Raw genomic sequence first — 12,603 nt, 5'->3', positions numbered from 1 at the left:
GGTTTCCCGGACAGGGTTTAAATTAAGCCTGGAGTAGGCCTTAATCTAGAGTAGTTAATCGTGTCTTAAAAAATGAAGAGTTCAGATGCAAAAGCCTCTAAATGCCATTTGAAATTTTCTTCTTTAATGATGATTTTTGTCAAACTTGCATATTTAAGTTCAGTAATTTCACTTAAATAACAATTAATAGGTAATTATCATTGCCATTTAAGTGAAATTACTGAACTTAAATATACAAGTTTGATAAAAATCATCATTAAAGAAGAAAATTTCAAATGGCATTTCGAGGCTTTTGCATCTGAACTCTTCAAATGGCCTTTTGTAACACAGATTAAATACAGATTAGTTACACTTGGACTATGCGTCCACACACATTCAAACTTTAACACACTTATTTGCCTTTCGTGCCTAAAAGGAGACATTTCTACCAATACATTTAAATTATTTTTGACATTTAGAAATGAAAATTTACATGACTTTTAGGCGAAGTTTCATTTTCAAATGTTAAAAAATTACAGCATATCTTAACTAATTAAATGACAAGCATTTACTTTTAACACTTACGCCACTCAGCATTAAAACATGTCATTAAAATTCAAACAAAAAGAAGAATGGCTCACCATGCAAATGAAAGAAATTAAATGAAAACCCGCTAGAATCGACGTCATGACATGACTCCACTAACCAATGAGACGAGATGTGGGCGGGACGAGACATGCAGCCCCGCCCCGATCTGCAGGCAAGAATTACATTGCTTATTCTGTCCAGATACGGATGATGTCATCGTTCTATTTTCTTATTAGTTAAAACATCCGCTATTTTCTTTTTTTACAGTTTATGCTGTTTTCTGTTGTTAACAGGCTACGATACAAGGCACTTCAATCATCATGACCTCGAGTGTCTCGACGAAGTTCTTTGCTCTGCTTTGTGTTTTCCTTCTTTTTTGGACTTTGCCTTCAATTCAAGCAGGTAACGTTAAAAGATTTAAAGTTTATCAGAGAACGAAAGTGAAAGTAACGAGTACGCGTCGTGATTTAAATCGTATTTGCAAAGACTGAAAAAAGTTGGGTTGCACGCTATAGGCCTATGCAATTAAAAAGTTTATATATTTAAAGTATATAGCCTAATATAGCCTAAATGTGCGAGTTTTCGGCAACTAAACTATCCACTATAACTTGACTGATATTAATAATAGATTGATATTAGAGATTACAGATAAAGATTTGACAAGATTATGTTTTAGCAGCATCAAATGAATGCATAAAAAAACAAGATATGTATGGAAAATATAACAAGTCAACCCTAAAAATAGAGTTTCCTTGTGATTAACCAGTATCTTGAGATTCAGATTTGGGATTTTGACTAACGTTTTCCTCAGAAAATTACAGGTCTGGCTTTATTATCATATAGAATATAAGATTAATTATATATATTATGTTGTATCTGTTGCTGAAATGTTTTTAGATCGGGTTTAATATGCTTCACCCAACATGATGCACACCACTTTTATCACATTTACACTGAAGTGAACAGTAATTTCCACCATGCTCTTCATTGTAGAGAAACACTCTCTGTATTACATTTACACTGGTTTATCCAAACCTGTGGATCTGCCGGGCATCTATGAATTCACTGCTATGGGTCTGCTAGACGACAGACAGATCGACTATTACAATAGTGAAGAAAAGAGAAAGATTCCCACACAGCGCTGGATGAAGGAGAAAATGCCGGAGGATTACTGGGAAAAAGGCACTCAGTCGAGAAAGAGCAAAGAACAGTGGTTTAACGTCAATATCAAGATTCTGATGGAGCGCATGGGGCAAAATCAATCAGGTGAGGAACATTCATACCGTTAAACAAACTTAAACATACTAGTTATTATTATTGTTATCATCTTACAAACATTTTGATTCTTCATGTTTCAGATCTTCATGTTCTTCAGTGGAGACACAGTTGTGAAGTTGAGCAGCAGGGAAGTCAAGTGAATTTTCTCAAAGGTGTTTCGGAGTACGGCTACGATGGAGAAAACTTCCTGTCTTTTGATGTTAGAGAGTCTCAATGGGTCGCCCCAGTTTTCACAGCTCTACCAACCAAGAGAAAATGGGACAGTGTGCCGATCCTAAACCAATACACCAGAGGTTACCTGGAGAAAGAGTGTGGGGACTGGCTCAACAAATTCAGAGAATATGGAGACGAGGAGCTCAGAAAAAGCTGTGAGTAAATCTGTTTGTATTTGTTTGATCAGCAGCTGATGATGAATAAGATTGATAAACAGATTTCTGTGTTTTCAGCTCCTCCAGATGTTCATATGTTTGAAAGGAAGAATACCAATGACGAAACCAAGCTGAAGCTGACCTGTCTGGCCACCGGCTTCTACCCCAAAGACGTGATGATGATCATAAGGAAATATCGCATGTCTCTGCCTGATGATGAGATTGAATCCTCAGGAGTCAGACCAAACCATGATGGATCCTATCAGCTGAGGAAGAGTGTGGAGATCAAGAAGGAGGAAAGAGATGAATATGATTGTCTTGTGTCCCACAAGAGCATCAAAGAACCAATTAGGGGAAAGTGGGGTAAGATGAGCCAGTGGGTAAATTGGCCCACCATGTATCTTGGCAACCGTACACTTTTACTGTCATGTGACCATGTAGTTAATGCAGTGTGAAACACACTTGCGCATGACGTCACAGTTTTGACAAATTTGTGTTTTTTGTAATTTACATCGAGACGATCATGGTGTCATTTTCAAACACGTTTTTATAACTTTGCGTTTCAAGTCTCACAAGTTGTAGTTGTGAAAACAGCACTTAAAATAATTGATTCAATTATGAAACATTAAATCATATGCATCTTAATCATTTATTCAGATATTATTCAGAATTTAGCTTTATTTATGTGAATAATTATTATTTGGCCTGACAACATTAAACCTTTATGAAATATTATATGTGAGAAAAGTAATTCACTGCCACTACTCTTAATTTATTGTGGTTTTCCAGGACAAGCTACAGAATCACTGAGTGCTTCACTTAAGAAAGAACCTGATGGTATGTTTGAGCTGTTGCTTTGTCATTTACAGGGACATTTTCAAACAGATTCATACTGCAGTGCTGGAGATGGACTTTGAATTTTCACTTTTTCTCCAACAGGACGAGAGTGTGTTGGTGAAACAGCAGACGCCAGTGCGACTGTTGCTCTGGAGAAAGTCCTAACTGGTAACTATGTTTTAATTCAATAACAGTGCTGTCACTCATATCTGTTTCTCCAAAGGCTCTAGAGTAACACAGGAGAAATTCATTTACATTCAGGGCTTCTTACTGGAGTGGCTTGTTTATTGTAAACATACAGTTATTAAATGTACTTATTCAGCGAATATTGAATGGTCTGTCATAATGGTGATGTTTTTTAAAGGTATTAAAGCACACTAGACTGTGCACAGTTTAGGATTTCAATTTCTGCCCTGATTTAGTCGTGCTTCACCACTTCTGCCAGATACAAATGACATAATAAAGACTAGATGTTACCTGTCTTGAGTGGGTTTTATGGGCCTGCAGTGCATCAAAACCAACCTTTCCCACGTCTGAGGCCTTCTTGCACTGCTTGCCGTGAGCTGGTAGATTCTTGGTGGTCTTGTTTCTTGCTTCTTGTTCCACATCTCTCCACTCTGTAGCTGTAGATGATCTCCACCATACTCTCCAAGCTTCTTTCCACATCTCCTTTCAGCCCTTCTAGAAGACGGACAAGGTGTGAATTGCTTGTTACCCACCCTTTTTTGCCTGCATGATTTAGGCAAGAGGATTTGAGGCTTGTGCCCATCCATCCATCCTTCGTTCAAAAAGCTTCTTGTGAATGGTTGGCCACCAGGCTCAGGACTGTAGGTGTGTAGTTGTAGCTTCATCCAGGGTTCTGATGCCCTGTGGACTGTGGTACTTGTCCTGCCATTGGGCTTCACTCGATTTAATTTCCTTTACCTCTAAGGAAGTATTGGACAATGCGAGGCCCCTCGCTAAGCTCTCTCATGCACTTCTTCCAGCCCTGATGGATCTTAAGCCCCTTCTCCGATGTTATCTTTTTCTATCCACATCTGCAGCTTTGCAGAGTGTGTCCTGCCAGCGTTGTTCATCCATCGGCTATGGTACTGATCGTTTTACTCATTGTCATTTCCGTCGCGTCTTCAATTGCCGCGTTATCTGCTGGTGAGTCTTCTTGCTCACTCTCGCAGACTCAGGGGGTTTTCTACCTCTTGAAGTTTTCACAGCCATAAATGGGTGGATCCAAATCACTGTGATGGATCCTGCCAGCAGTCTTTCCAAGGCTTCACCAGATATTTCCCTGGTTGTTATCTGCCCTTTTTGCAGCGGTCACTGGTTTCATCCAGATATTCAAAATACATAATAAAGACTAGATAATACAATCCCAACTGATTCAGTCCGATGCTTGTCTTGAGTGGGTTTTTATACATGATCTTAGTTGGGGGGTGTCGTTAGTGACCACTTAGTCATGTTTCTTCCTTTACGACACAACCTTGGGTTCTTTGGGTGTTTCGGCCATTTACCACAAGGACTTTCTTTTCAACCACGGGCCATGACTACTCCTTTCAGCAGCTGTGGCAAGTTCTTTGATGGTCTTCCTATTGGCCTGCCCTCTAATGCCCACTTCCTTCAGAAGCCTTGTCCTTCTAGGACCTCCATGCCCATCACTACTAGGTATGTCGACCTGTCGGCCCCACTCATCCCTTCCGCTCCACATTGGTTAGTCATTGCTCTGCCTACGCCACAGACTTCCAGTGCTTCACAAGTTCCTTGTCCTTCCTCTCCTTTGACTCTGTTGGGCTCTTCCTTCTCTCCAGCTCCACCTTGATCCACAGTTATTAAGCCTCTGCTTCAGTTCTCCGGCTCCCTGGCTCCACCTCAGCTACTCATCACTCCGGCTCTGGCCTTCCCTCAGGACCTGTTTCATTGCTCAGTCCATACAGTCTTGCAGCTCCAACTGGATCTCCACTGCCAGCTCCATCTCGGTCAGTCTTATCTCTGGGTCCAGCTGCCCAACCTTCCCCATGGCTCCTCCCTCCATCGACTGCATCCTGGCCATCCTGCCTGTGTTGGCTTCTCCCACCCTCAGTTCCTCGCTGACTTCAGTCCCCTTCTGCTCTGCCTTGCTTCTTGTGTTGATCCATGTTACCTGCCCTGCTTCCCCCACCTTAACCTCTCTCACCTACTACGGTTATTCTCTTACATCATCACAAACATGCACACGGCATGATAGAAAACGAGAGTTACGTATGTATTCTATGAGTTCTGGATGACCGCCAAAGGCAGTGCTTCACATTGGATACTATCTCTCGTTGCAATGCATAGGTTGAGTCTTATACAAACAATGTCCCACGTGACCAGGATGACTCGGGGTGCTCCCCTATTTAACCACGTGACTTACTGCAGACTGTCCCTACGGAATCTTCTCACCTGACTCCGAGTGACAGAAAGCTCTGGCCGTCATCCAGAACTCATAGAACCGCAGTTACATACGTAACTCTCAATCTATTTCGTTCTTACTGACTGCCAGAGGCAGTGCTTCACACTGGATGACTTATAACAACAAGGTCACGAGGAGGACCTACTCCCCGTTAAGAGGAAGTTGAGGGTCCGGAGAGGACGGCTGTTCCAATATTACCAGAAGCAGCCACATTTACCCTGTTGTTGATGACCACGTAGCTGCTGCACAAATGTCACTTAGAAGGACCCCTTTTAATGCAGCCCAAGATGTTGATATTCCTCTCGTCGAAAGACATCTCACCCCCAAAGGCACTGGACATTCATTAGATGTGTAAGTGTGGGTGATAACCTCCACTACCCAGTGCGACAATCTCTGCTTTGAGAATGGCTGACCTCTTTTTGGGCCCCCGTAACAAAGAAAAAGTTGGTCTGATTTCCGAACATCTTCCGTGGCCCTCAGATATCCTCGGAGAGCTCTTACTGGACACAGCAGTGTGCTTCCATCTCCTTCCAGCGCACTTGATATCAGAGGATTAAACACTGCCAGCTCAATAGCCTGGTTTCTAAAAAGGGCAGAAAGCCGCTTGGGGAGAAATGCTGGGTTGGGCCATAACGTCACGACTGAGCCATCTGCGTTCCAACGCATACAGGATGTGCTAACTGATAAGGCGTGGAGTTCACTCACCCGCTTAGACGAAGCAATGGCTAAGAGAAACGCTGCCTTCAATGAGATCCACTTCAGATCGCTCTGGACCCTTTGATCGCACGCTCCAAAGAGTGGTTCCGGCCCCTCAGAGGCCACACACAGAGCTTCAGGCGGTCTGGGTTCGGGTGCCAAATATGACCCTCCAACTGCTGGAGGAGATCTTTTCTCCTGGGAAGGGTCATAGGATTCCCGTCTAGGAGTTTGTACAACACTGGAAACTACGGTCTCCCCGGGCCAGTTTGGAGCCACTAGCAGCAGCCTGTGGTGCTCCTGAAGAACCCTGTGAACAGTCACCCCGATCATCGGTATCGGGGGAAAGGCATAGAGTAACTGATCAGGCCAGGCGTGGGCTAGAGCATGTTGCCCCAGCGGAGTGGATTCCTCTGCTAGAGAGAACCAAAGACGGCAGTGGCTCGTTGTTGCCGAGGCAAATAGGTCCACTTCTGCCCTGCCAAACCGCTGCCATATCATCTCCACCACCTCCGGGTTGAGCCTCCACTCCGTCGATGGAATTCTGCGGCGCGACAAGAAATCTGGAACCACGTTTGACACCCCTGGGATATGCATTGCTCTGATGCTTGCAAAGCGAGGGAAGGCCCAAGTCAGCAGTTCCTGTGATAGTTGAAGGGATTGGCTGGACCTTGTGCCCCCTTGATTAAGGCTTTGCTTTTGAAGTTGCAACCGAGTCATCCTGGTCACGTGGGACATTGATTGTATTAGACTCGACCTATGCATTGCAACGAGAGAAAGTATCTAGTGAGAAGCACTGCCTCTGGCGGTCGGTAAGAACGAAATAGAACAGAACGCAGGTCAATATATTGTCAATTCGGTGCTATTATACACAGCAAAGTAAACAATATTTGTTTTTACTGTATGTGCATTGCATTGCATGAAGATGACTTTTTAGGAGACTCTGATTGCACTCGCTGCCATAAATACACTGCAGGCTCACTCTCGCTCAAATCTGAGGTAAATCAGAAACATTGTCATCTCTTATATGTTTTACTGAAGTAAATACATCGTAATCGGCTAAAACATGTTCTTGTGCTGTGCGCACCCAAGTCTGTGTTGCTTTCATATTCACCTTCATAATCACATGTTCTCCTTCAGGCTGTCTTAGGTTTGGTACACAGGTGCGCTCCTGGGTTCACATGACGGCTTTCACATTAGTATTGCAACTACCAGTGTGGAAGCCTCCTAAGTCTTTTATTGTTTGATCATCTGTTTCACCTGACAATAATTTTGATAATGTCAATAATGATTATGTCTATTTAATTTCTCTGTGAATCGGAAGTTATTGAATAGAGGACTGGGTTTTATTTTAGCGCAGCTCCTCTCCATCTCTCATATCAAACTGATGGTTGGAGGGGAGTGGTTGAGGATATATTCAACCCAGGCCGTCAAACCGAATAGCATTTCAGAGCAGACAACCTCCAGTTGACCGGGACTTTGAGCTCTGTGTTTGGTTCAGTTCAGTTGTCTTTGTTGTGTTTTGCTTGGTTGTTCTTTTCTTGTTTTTTGGCTCTGAGTTTCTTTGTTAAATAAATACAAAACTGCTGTGTTTCATCCATTTGTCTTCATTTCTACAACCCAACCATGACACCTTCATAAGTGAATACTTTTTTATGACCATTTGTTCCTCTTCATTGCAGAGAAACACTCGCTGTATTACATTTACACTAGTTTGTCCAAACGTGTGTATCGGCCGGGCATCTATGAATTCTCTGCTATGGGTCTGCTAGACGACAGCCAGATCGACTATTACAATAGTGAAGAAAAGAGAAAGATTCCCACACAGCGCTGGATGAGGGAGAAAATGCAGGAGGATTACTGGAAAAGAGGCACTCAGTCGAGAAAGAGCAAAGAACAGTGGTTTAACGTCAATATCAAGATTCTGATGGACCGCATGGGGCACAATCATTCAGGCGAGGAACATTCATACCGTTTCACAAACTTAAACATACTAGTTATTATTGTTATCATCTTACAAACATTTTGATTCTTCATGTTTCAGATCTTCATGTTTTTCAGTGGAGACATGGTTGTGAAGTTGAGGCGCGGGGAAGTGACGTGAGGTTTCTCAAAGGTGTTTCTGAGTACGGCTACGATGGAGAAAACTTCCTGTCTTTTGATGATTTAGAGTCTCAATGGGTCGCCATAGTTGACGCAGCTCTACCAACCAAGAGAAAATGGGACAATGTGCCGATCCTAAACCAATACACCAAAGGCTACCTGGAGAAAGAGTGTGTGGACTGGCTCAACAAATTCAGAGAATATAGAGACGAGGAGCTCAGAAACGGCTGTGAGTAAATGTGTTTGGATTTGTTTGATCAGCAGCTGATTATTATTATTATTATTATTTATTATTATTATTATTATTATTATTATTATGAATAAGATTGATGAACAGATTTCTGTGTTTTCAGGTCCTCCGAAGGTTCATGTGTTTGAAACGAAGAATACCAATGACGAAACCAAGCTGAAGCTGACCTGTCTGGCCACCGGCTTCTACCCCAAAGACGTGATGATGATCATTAGGAAATATCGCATGTCTCTGCCTGATGATGAGATTGAATCCTCAGGAGTCAGACCAAACCATGATGGATCCTATCAGCTGAGGAAGAGTGTGGAGATCAAGAAGGAGGAAAGAGATGAATATGATTGTCTTGTGTCCCACAAGAGCATCAAAGAACCAATTAGGGGAAAGTGGGGTAAGATGAGCCAGTGGGTAAATTGGCCCACCTCATGTATCTTGGCAACCGTACACTTTTATTGTCATGTGACCATGTAGTTAATGCACTGTGAAATACACTTGCGCATGACGTCACAGTTTTGACAAATTTGTGTTTTTTGTAATTTACATCGAGACGATCGTGGTGTCATTTTCAAACACTTGCACTTTGAAACCCATTTTTATAACTTTGCGTTTCCAGTCCCCCACAATGCACTGTTTGTCACAGTCATCTGTCTGCACCAGTCTGTCTCGTCATCTGCACTACACTTCCCAGGATCATTTTGTCTCTACTCCCGGACTCACTCCCTATCAGCCTGTCATCCTGTTCAGCCTGTTCCTCGTCCTGTCATCATTATTTTCACCTGTTTGCACCCCGTTTAGTCTGATTCCTCTGTGTATTTAGTTCCTCCTTATTCAGTCTGTCATTCTCGGTCGATGTTGAATGTTACCTGGTGTTACCCTGTCTGCCTGCCTGTATTTTGGATTAAATTAGTGTATTTGTGTTAATCTGGACTCCTCCTGTTCCTTCTGCCTGCACTCCTGCACTCCCACCACCACACCCCGTGACACTGTTGTGTAAATGAACAAAAAGCATAAAAAGTCTCACAAGTTGTAGTTGTGAAAACAGCACTTAAAATAATTGATTCAATTATGAAACTTTAAATCATATGCATCATAATCATTTATTCGGATATTATTCAGAATTTAGCTTTATTTATGTGAATTAATATTATTTGGCCTGACAACATTAAACCTGTATGAAATATTATATGTGAGAAAAGTAATTCACTGCCACTACACTTAATTTTTTTGTGGTGTTCCAGGACAAGCTACAGAATCACTGAGTGCCGGCGCTGCTAATGCTGAAGGACCTTCACTTAAAGAGCATATTGCAGGTAAAAAAAAAATCGAAATTTATAGATAACCTTGTATGAAAATACCATATGAAAAGTTAATGCAGGATTTAAAATGTTTTAAAACAACATAAGGACACTAATTTAGAAGATAAAGTGAGCGTTTCTTGGACTGCTAGTAAAAACGGCTTTTTTTTCAACGTCGCGTCATTTGACGTCATAGCAGGGAGCCGCAGCCTCGGCTCAGTGAGAGCAGGCTAGTGTTCAGTGAGAGCGCTCGTCAGTCAGTGTGCTATCGTTAGTTTTTGCATTTTAATTTATCATCGTCATGGTAAATTATTGTGTTTGTGGAGATTGCAAAAACTCCAGCCTGTCAGGACTTCAAGATTGAGTCCACAAGTTTCCATTACAATAAAAGGGACGGTGCTATATAGCCTATCTTTCGTTCCTGGTGCGGGTTGAGCAGGTGAAGAGACGGGATTTCTCTTCTGCATCGGCTGGGGAAACGCGGTCGTGTGTAGCGTTCACAGATCAAATGATTAGCATCCCGGCAATATGATGGAGTTCAACATGGTATGCCGAAGCAAGAATATTGATCGTCGTATACTACCAATGGCATCAAATAGTGTTATATAGGTAACTAGTCATGTCATGCCCTAAATAAAACTTGTAATTGAAAAACAAAATTGGTTGTTTAAATACTCAAACCTTTAATGTTCTGTTTATGTTATAACCAAGGTGAAAAATATGTATTAAAAATTTACCCGAGTATAGCCTATGCTTTTAGTATAGAAATATACTAAAGTAAAGTTTTTATACATTTAATAGTATATAAATCTACCCTAAACATACTAATGTCTGCTGGCCTGTTATAGAATCTGTACAGTATTGTGAGCACAGTGTATGTTAGCGAACGTGTATACTATAAGCACGTCTCTCACCTAAAAGGCACCTGTCCTGTTCTCCACTGGTTCTCCTCACACCACAGCTCAATTTTTCTCTGACCATTCTGTCTGACATTATCCTGGCCTGTCCCTGATCTCTTTAGCATAGCAGGCTCATAACTTTATGGCTTGATCCGTCATACGAGTATTTCCTCAGCGTCTGAAATGTCATGCGATCCATTGTTTTCCTGTTGTGTGAATCGACCGCTCTCCCGCTCATTGCGTCACGCCCGCCACGCCCATTTTCAGACGCGGAAGTAAAATTTTCTCACAAAAACGACTGCAGAAGCTTCTGTGGCGTGTTTATACGTATATTTTAAAGAAAATCTAGTTCCTACATTGTTTTTCTATGCATTGACTCGTTGGGTCCTCTAACCTGCAATATGCCCTTTAAGAAAGAACCTGATGGTATGTTTGAGCTGTTGCTTTTTCATTTACAGGGAATTTTTCAAACAGATTCATACTGCAGTGCTGGAGATGGACTTTGAATTTTCACTTTTTCTCCAACAGGACGAGAGTGTGTTGGTGAAACAGCAGACGCCAGTGCGACTGTTGCTCTGGAGAAAGTCCTAACTGGTAACTATGTTTTAATTCAATAACAGTGCTGTCACTCATATCTGTTTCTCAAAAGGCTCTTGAGTAACACAGGAGAAATTCATTTACATTCAGGGCTTCTTACTGGAGTGGCTTGTTTATTGTAAACATACAGTTATTAAATGTACTTATTCAGCGAATATTGAATGGTCTGTCATAATGTTGATGTTTTTTAAATGTATTAAAGCACACTAGACTGTGCACAGTTAAGGATTTCAATTTCTGCCCTGATTTAGTCGTGCTTCACCACTTCTGCCAGATACAAATGACATAATAAAGACTAGATGTTACCTGTCTTGAGTGGGTTTTATGGAACTGCAGTGCATCAAAACCAACCTTTTCCACGTCTGAGGCCTTCTTGCACTGCTTGCCGTGAGCTGGTGGATTCTTGGTGGTCTTGTTTCTTGCTTCTTGTTCCACATCCCTCCACTCTGTAGCTGTAGATGATTTCCACCATACTCTCCAAGCTTCTTTCCACATCTCCTTTCAGCCCTTCTAGAAGACGGACAAGGTGTGAATTGCTTGTTACCCCCCCTTTTTTGCTGGCATGATTTAGGCAAGAGGATTTGAGGCTTGTGCCCATCCAACCATCCATCCTTCGTTCAAAAAGCTTCTTGTGAATGGTTGGCCACTAGGCTCAGGACTGTAGGTGTGTAGTTGTAGCTTTATCCGGGGTTCTGATGCCCTGTGGACTGTGGTACTTGTCCTGCCATTGGGCTTCACTCGATTTAATTTCCTTTACCTCTTAGGAAGTATTGGACAATGCGAGGCCCCTCGCTAAGCTCTCTCATGCACTTCTTCCAGCCCTGATGGATCTTAAGCCCCTTCTCCGATGTTATCTGTTTCTATCCACATCTGCAGCTTTGCAGAGTGTGTCCTGCCAGTGTTGTTCATCCATCGGCTATGGTACTGATCGTTTTACTCATTGTCATTTCCGTCGCATCTTCAATTGCCGCGTTATCTGCTGGTGAGTTTTCTTGCTCACTCTCGCAGACTCAGGGGGTTTTCTACCTCTTGAAGTTTTCACAGCCATAAATGGGTGGATCCAAATCACTGTGATGGATCCTGCCAGCAGTCTTTCCAAGGCTTCACCAGATATTTCCCTGGTTGTTATCTGCCCTTTTTGCAGCGGTCACTGGTTTTATCCAGATATTCAAAATACATAATAAAGACTAGATAATACAATCCCAACTGATTCAGTCCGATACCTGTCTTGAGTGGGTTTTTATACATGATCTTAGTTGGGCGGTGTCGTTAGTGACCACTTAGTCATGTT

At 42.2% G+C, this 12,603-nt stretch overlaps 1 protein-coding gene across 1 annotated transcript in view; it reads left to right on the top strand.

Annotated features, from left to right (window-relative positions):
* The first annotated feature begins 783 nt into the window (after window positions 1–783).
* The window catches only part of LOC120463183 (uncharacterized), a 30,922-nt gene continuing 19,102 nt past the window's right edge, over window positions 784–12,603 (top strand). Inside the window, exons 1-11 of the mRNA XM_089129010.1 lie at window positions 784–969; window positions 1,561–1,833; window positions 1,926–2,213; window positions 2,292–2,576; window positions 3,003–3,050; window positions 3,153–3,218; window positions 7,854–8,126; window positions 8,216–8,503; window positions 8,628–8,912; window positions 9,760–9,831; window positions 11,244–11,309. Coding sequence (XP_088985136.1) covers window positions 888–969; window positions 1,561–1,833; window positions 1,926–2,213; window positions 2,292–2,576; window positions 3,003–3,050; window positions 3,153–3,218; window positions 7,854–8,126; window positions 8,216–8,503; window positions 8,628–8,912; window positions 9,760–9,831; window positions 11,244–11,309 — 2,026 coding nt within the window. The 5' untranslated portion in view covers window positions 784–887. The remainder of the gene's footprint in view (window positions 970–1,560; window positions 1,834–1,925; window positions 2,214–2,291; window positions 2,577–3,002; window positions 3,051–3,152; window positions 3,219–7,853; window positions 8,127–8,215; window positions 8,504–8,627; window positions 8,913–9,759; window positions 9,832–11,243; window positions 11,310–12,603) is intronic.

Source organism: Pimephales promelas, chromosome 3, assembly GCF_988280905.1.
Source record: "Pimephales promelas chromosome 3, fPimPro1.hap1.1, whole genome shotgun sequence".
NCBI lineage: Eukaryota > Metazoa > Chordata > Actinopteri > Cypriniformes > Leuciscidae > Pimephales > Pimephales promelas.
Note: the sequence above shows the minus strand (reverse complement) of the source record. Positions and strands in the feature narration are given on the sequence as shown.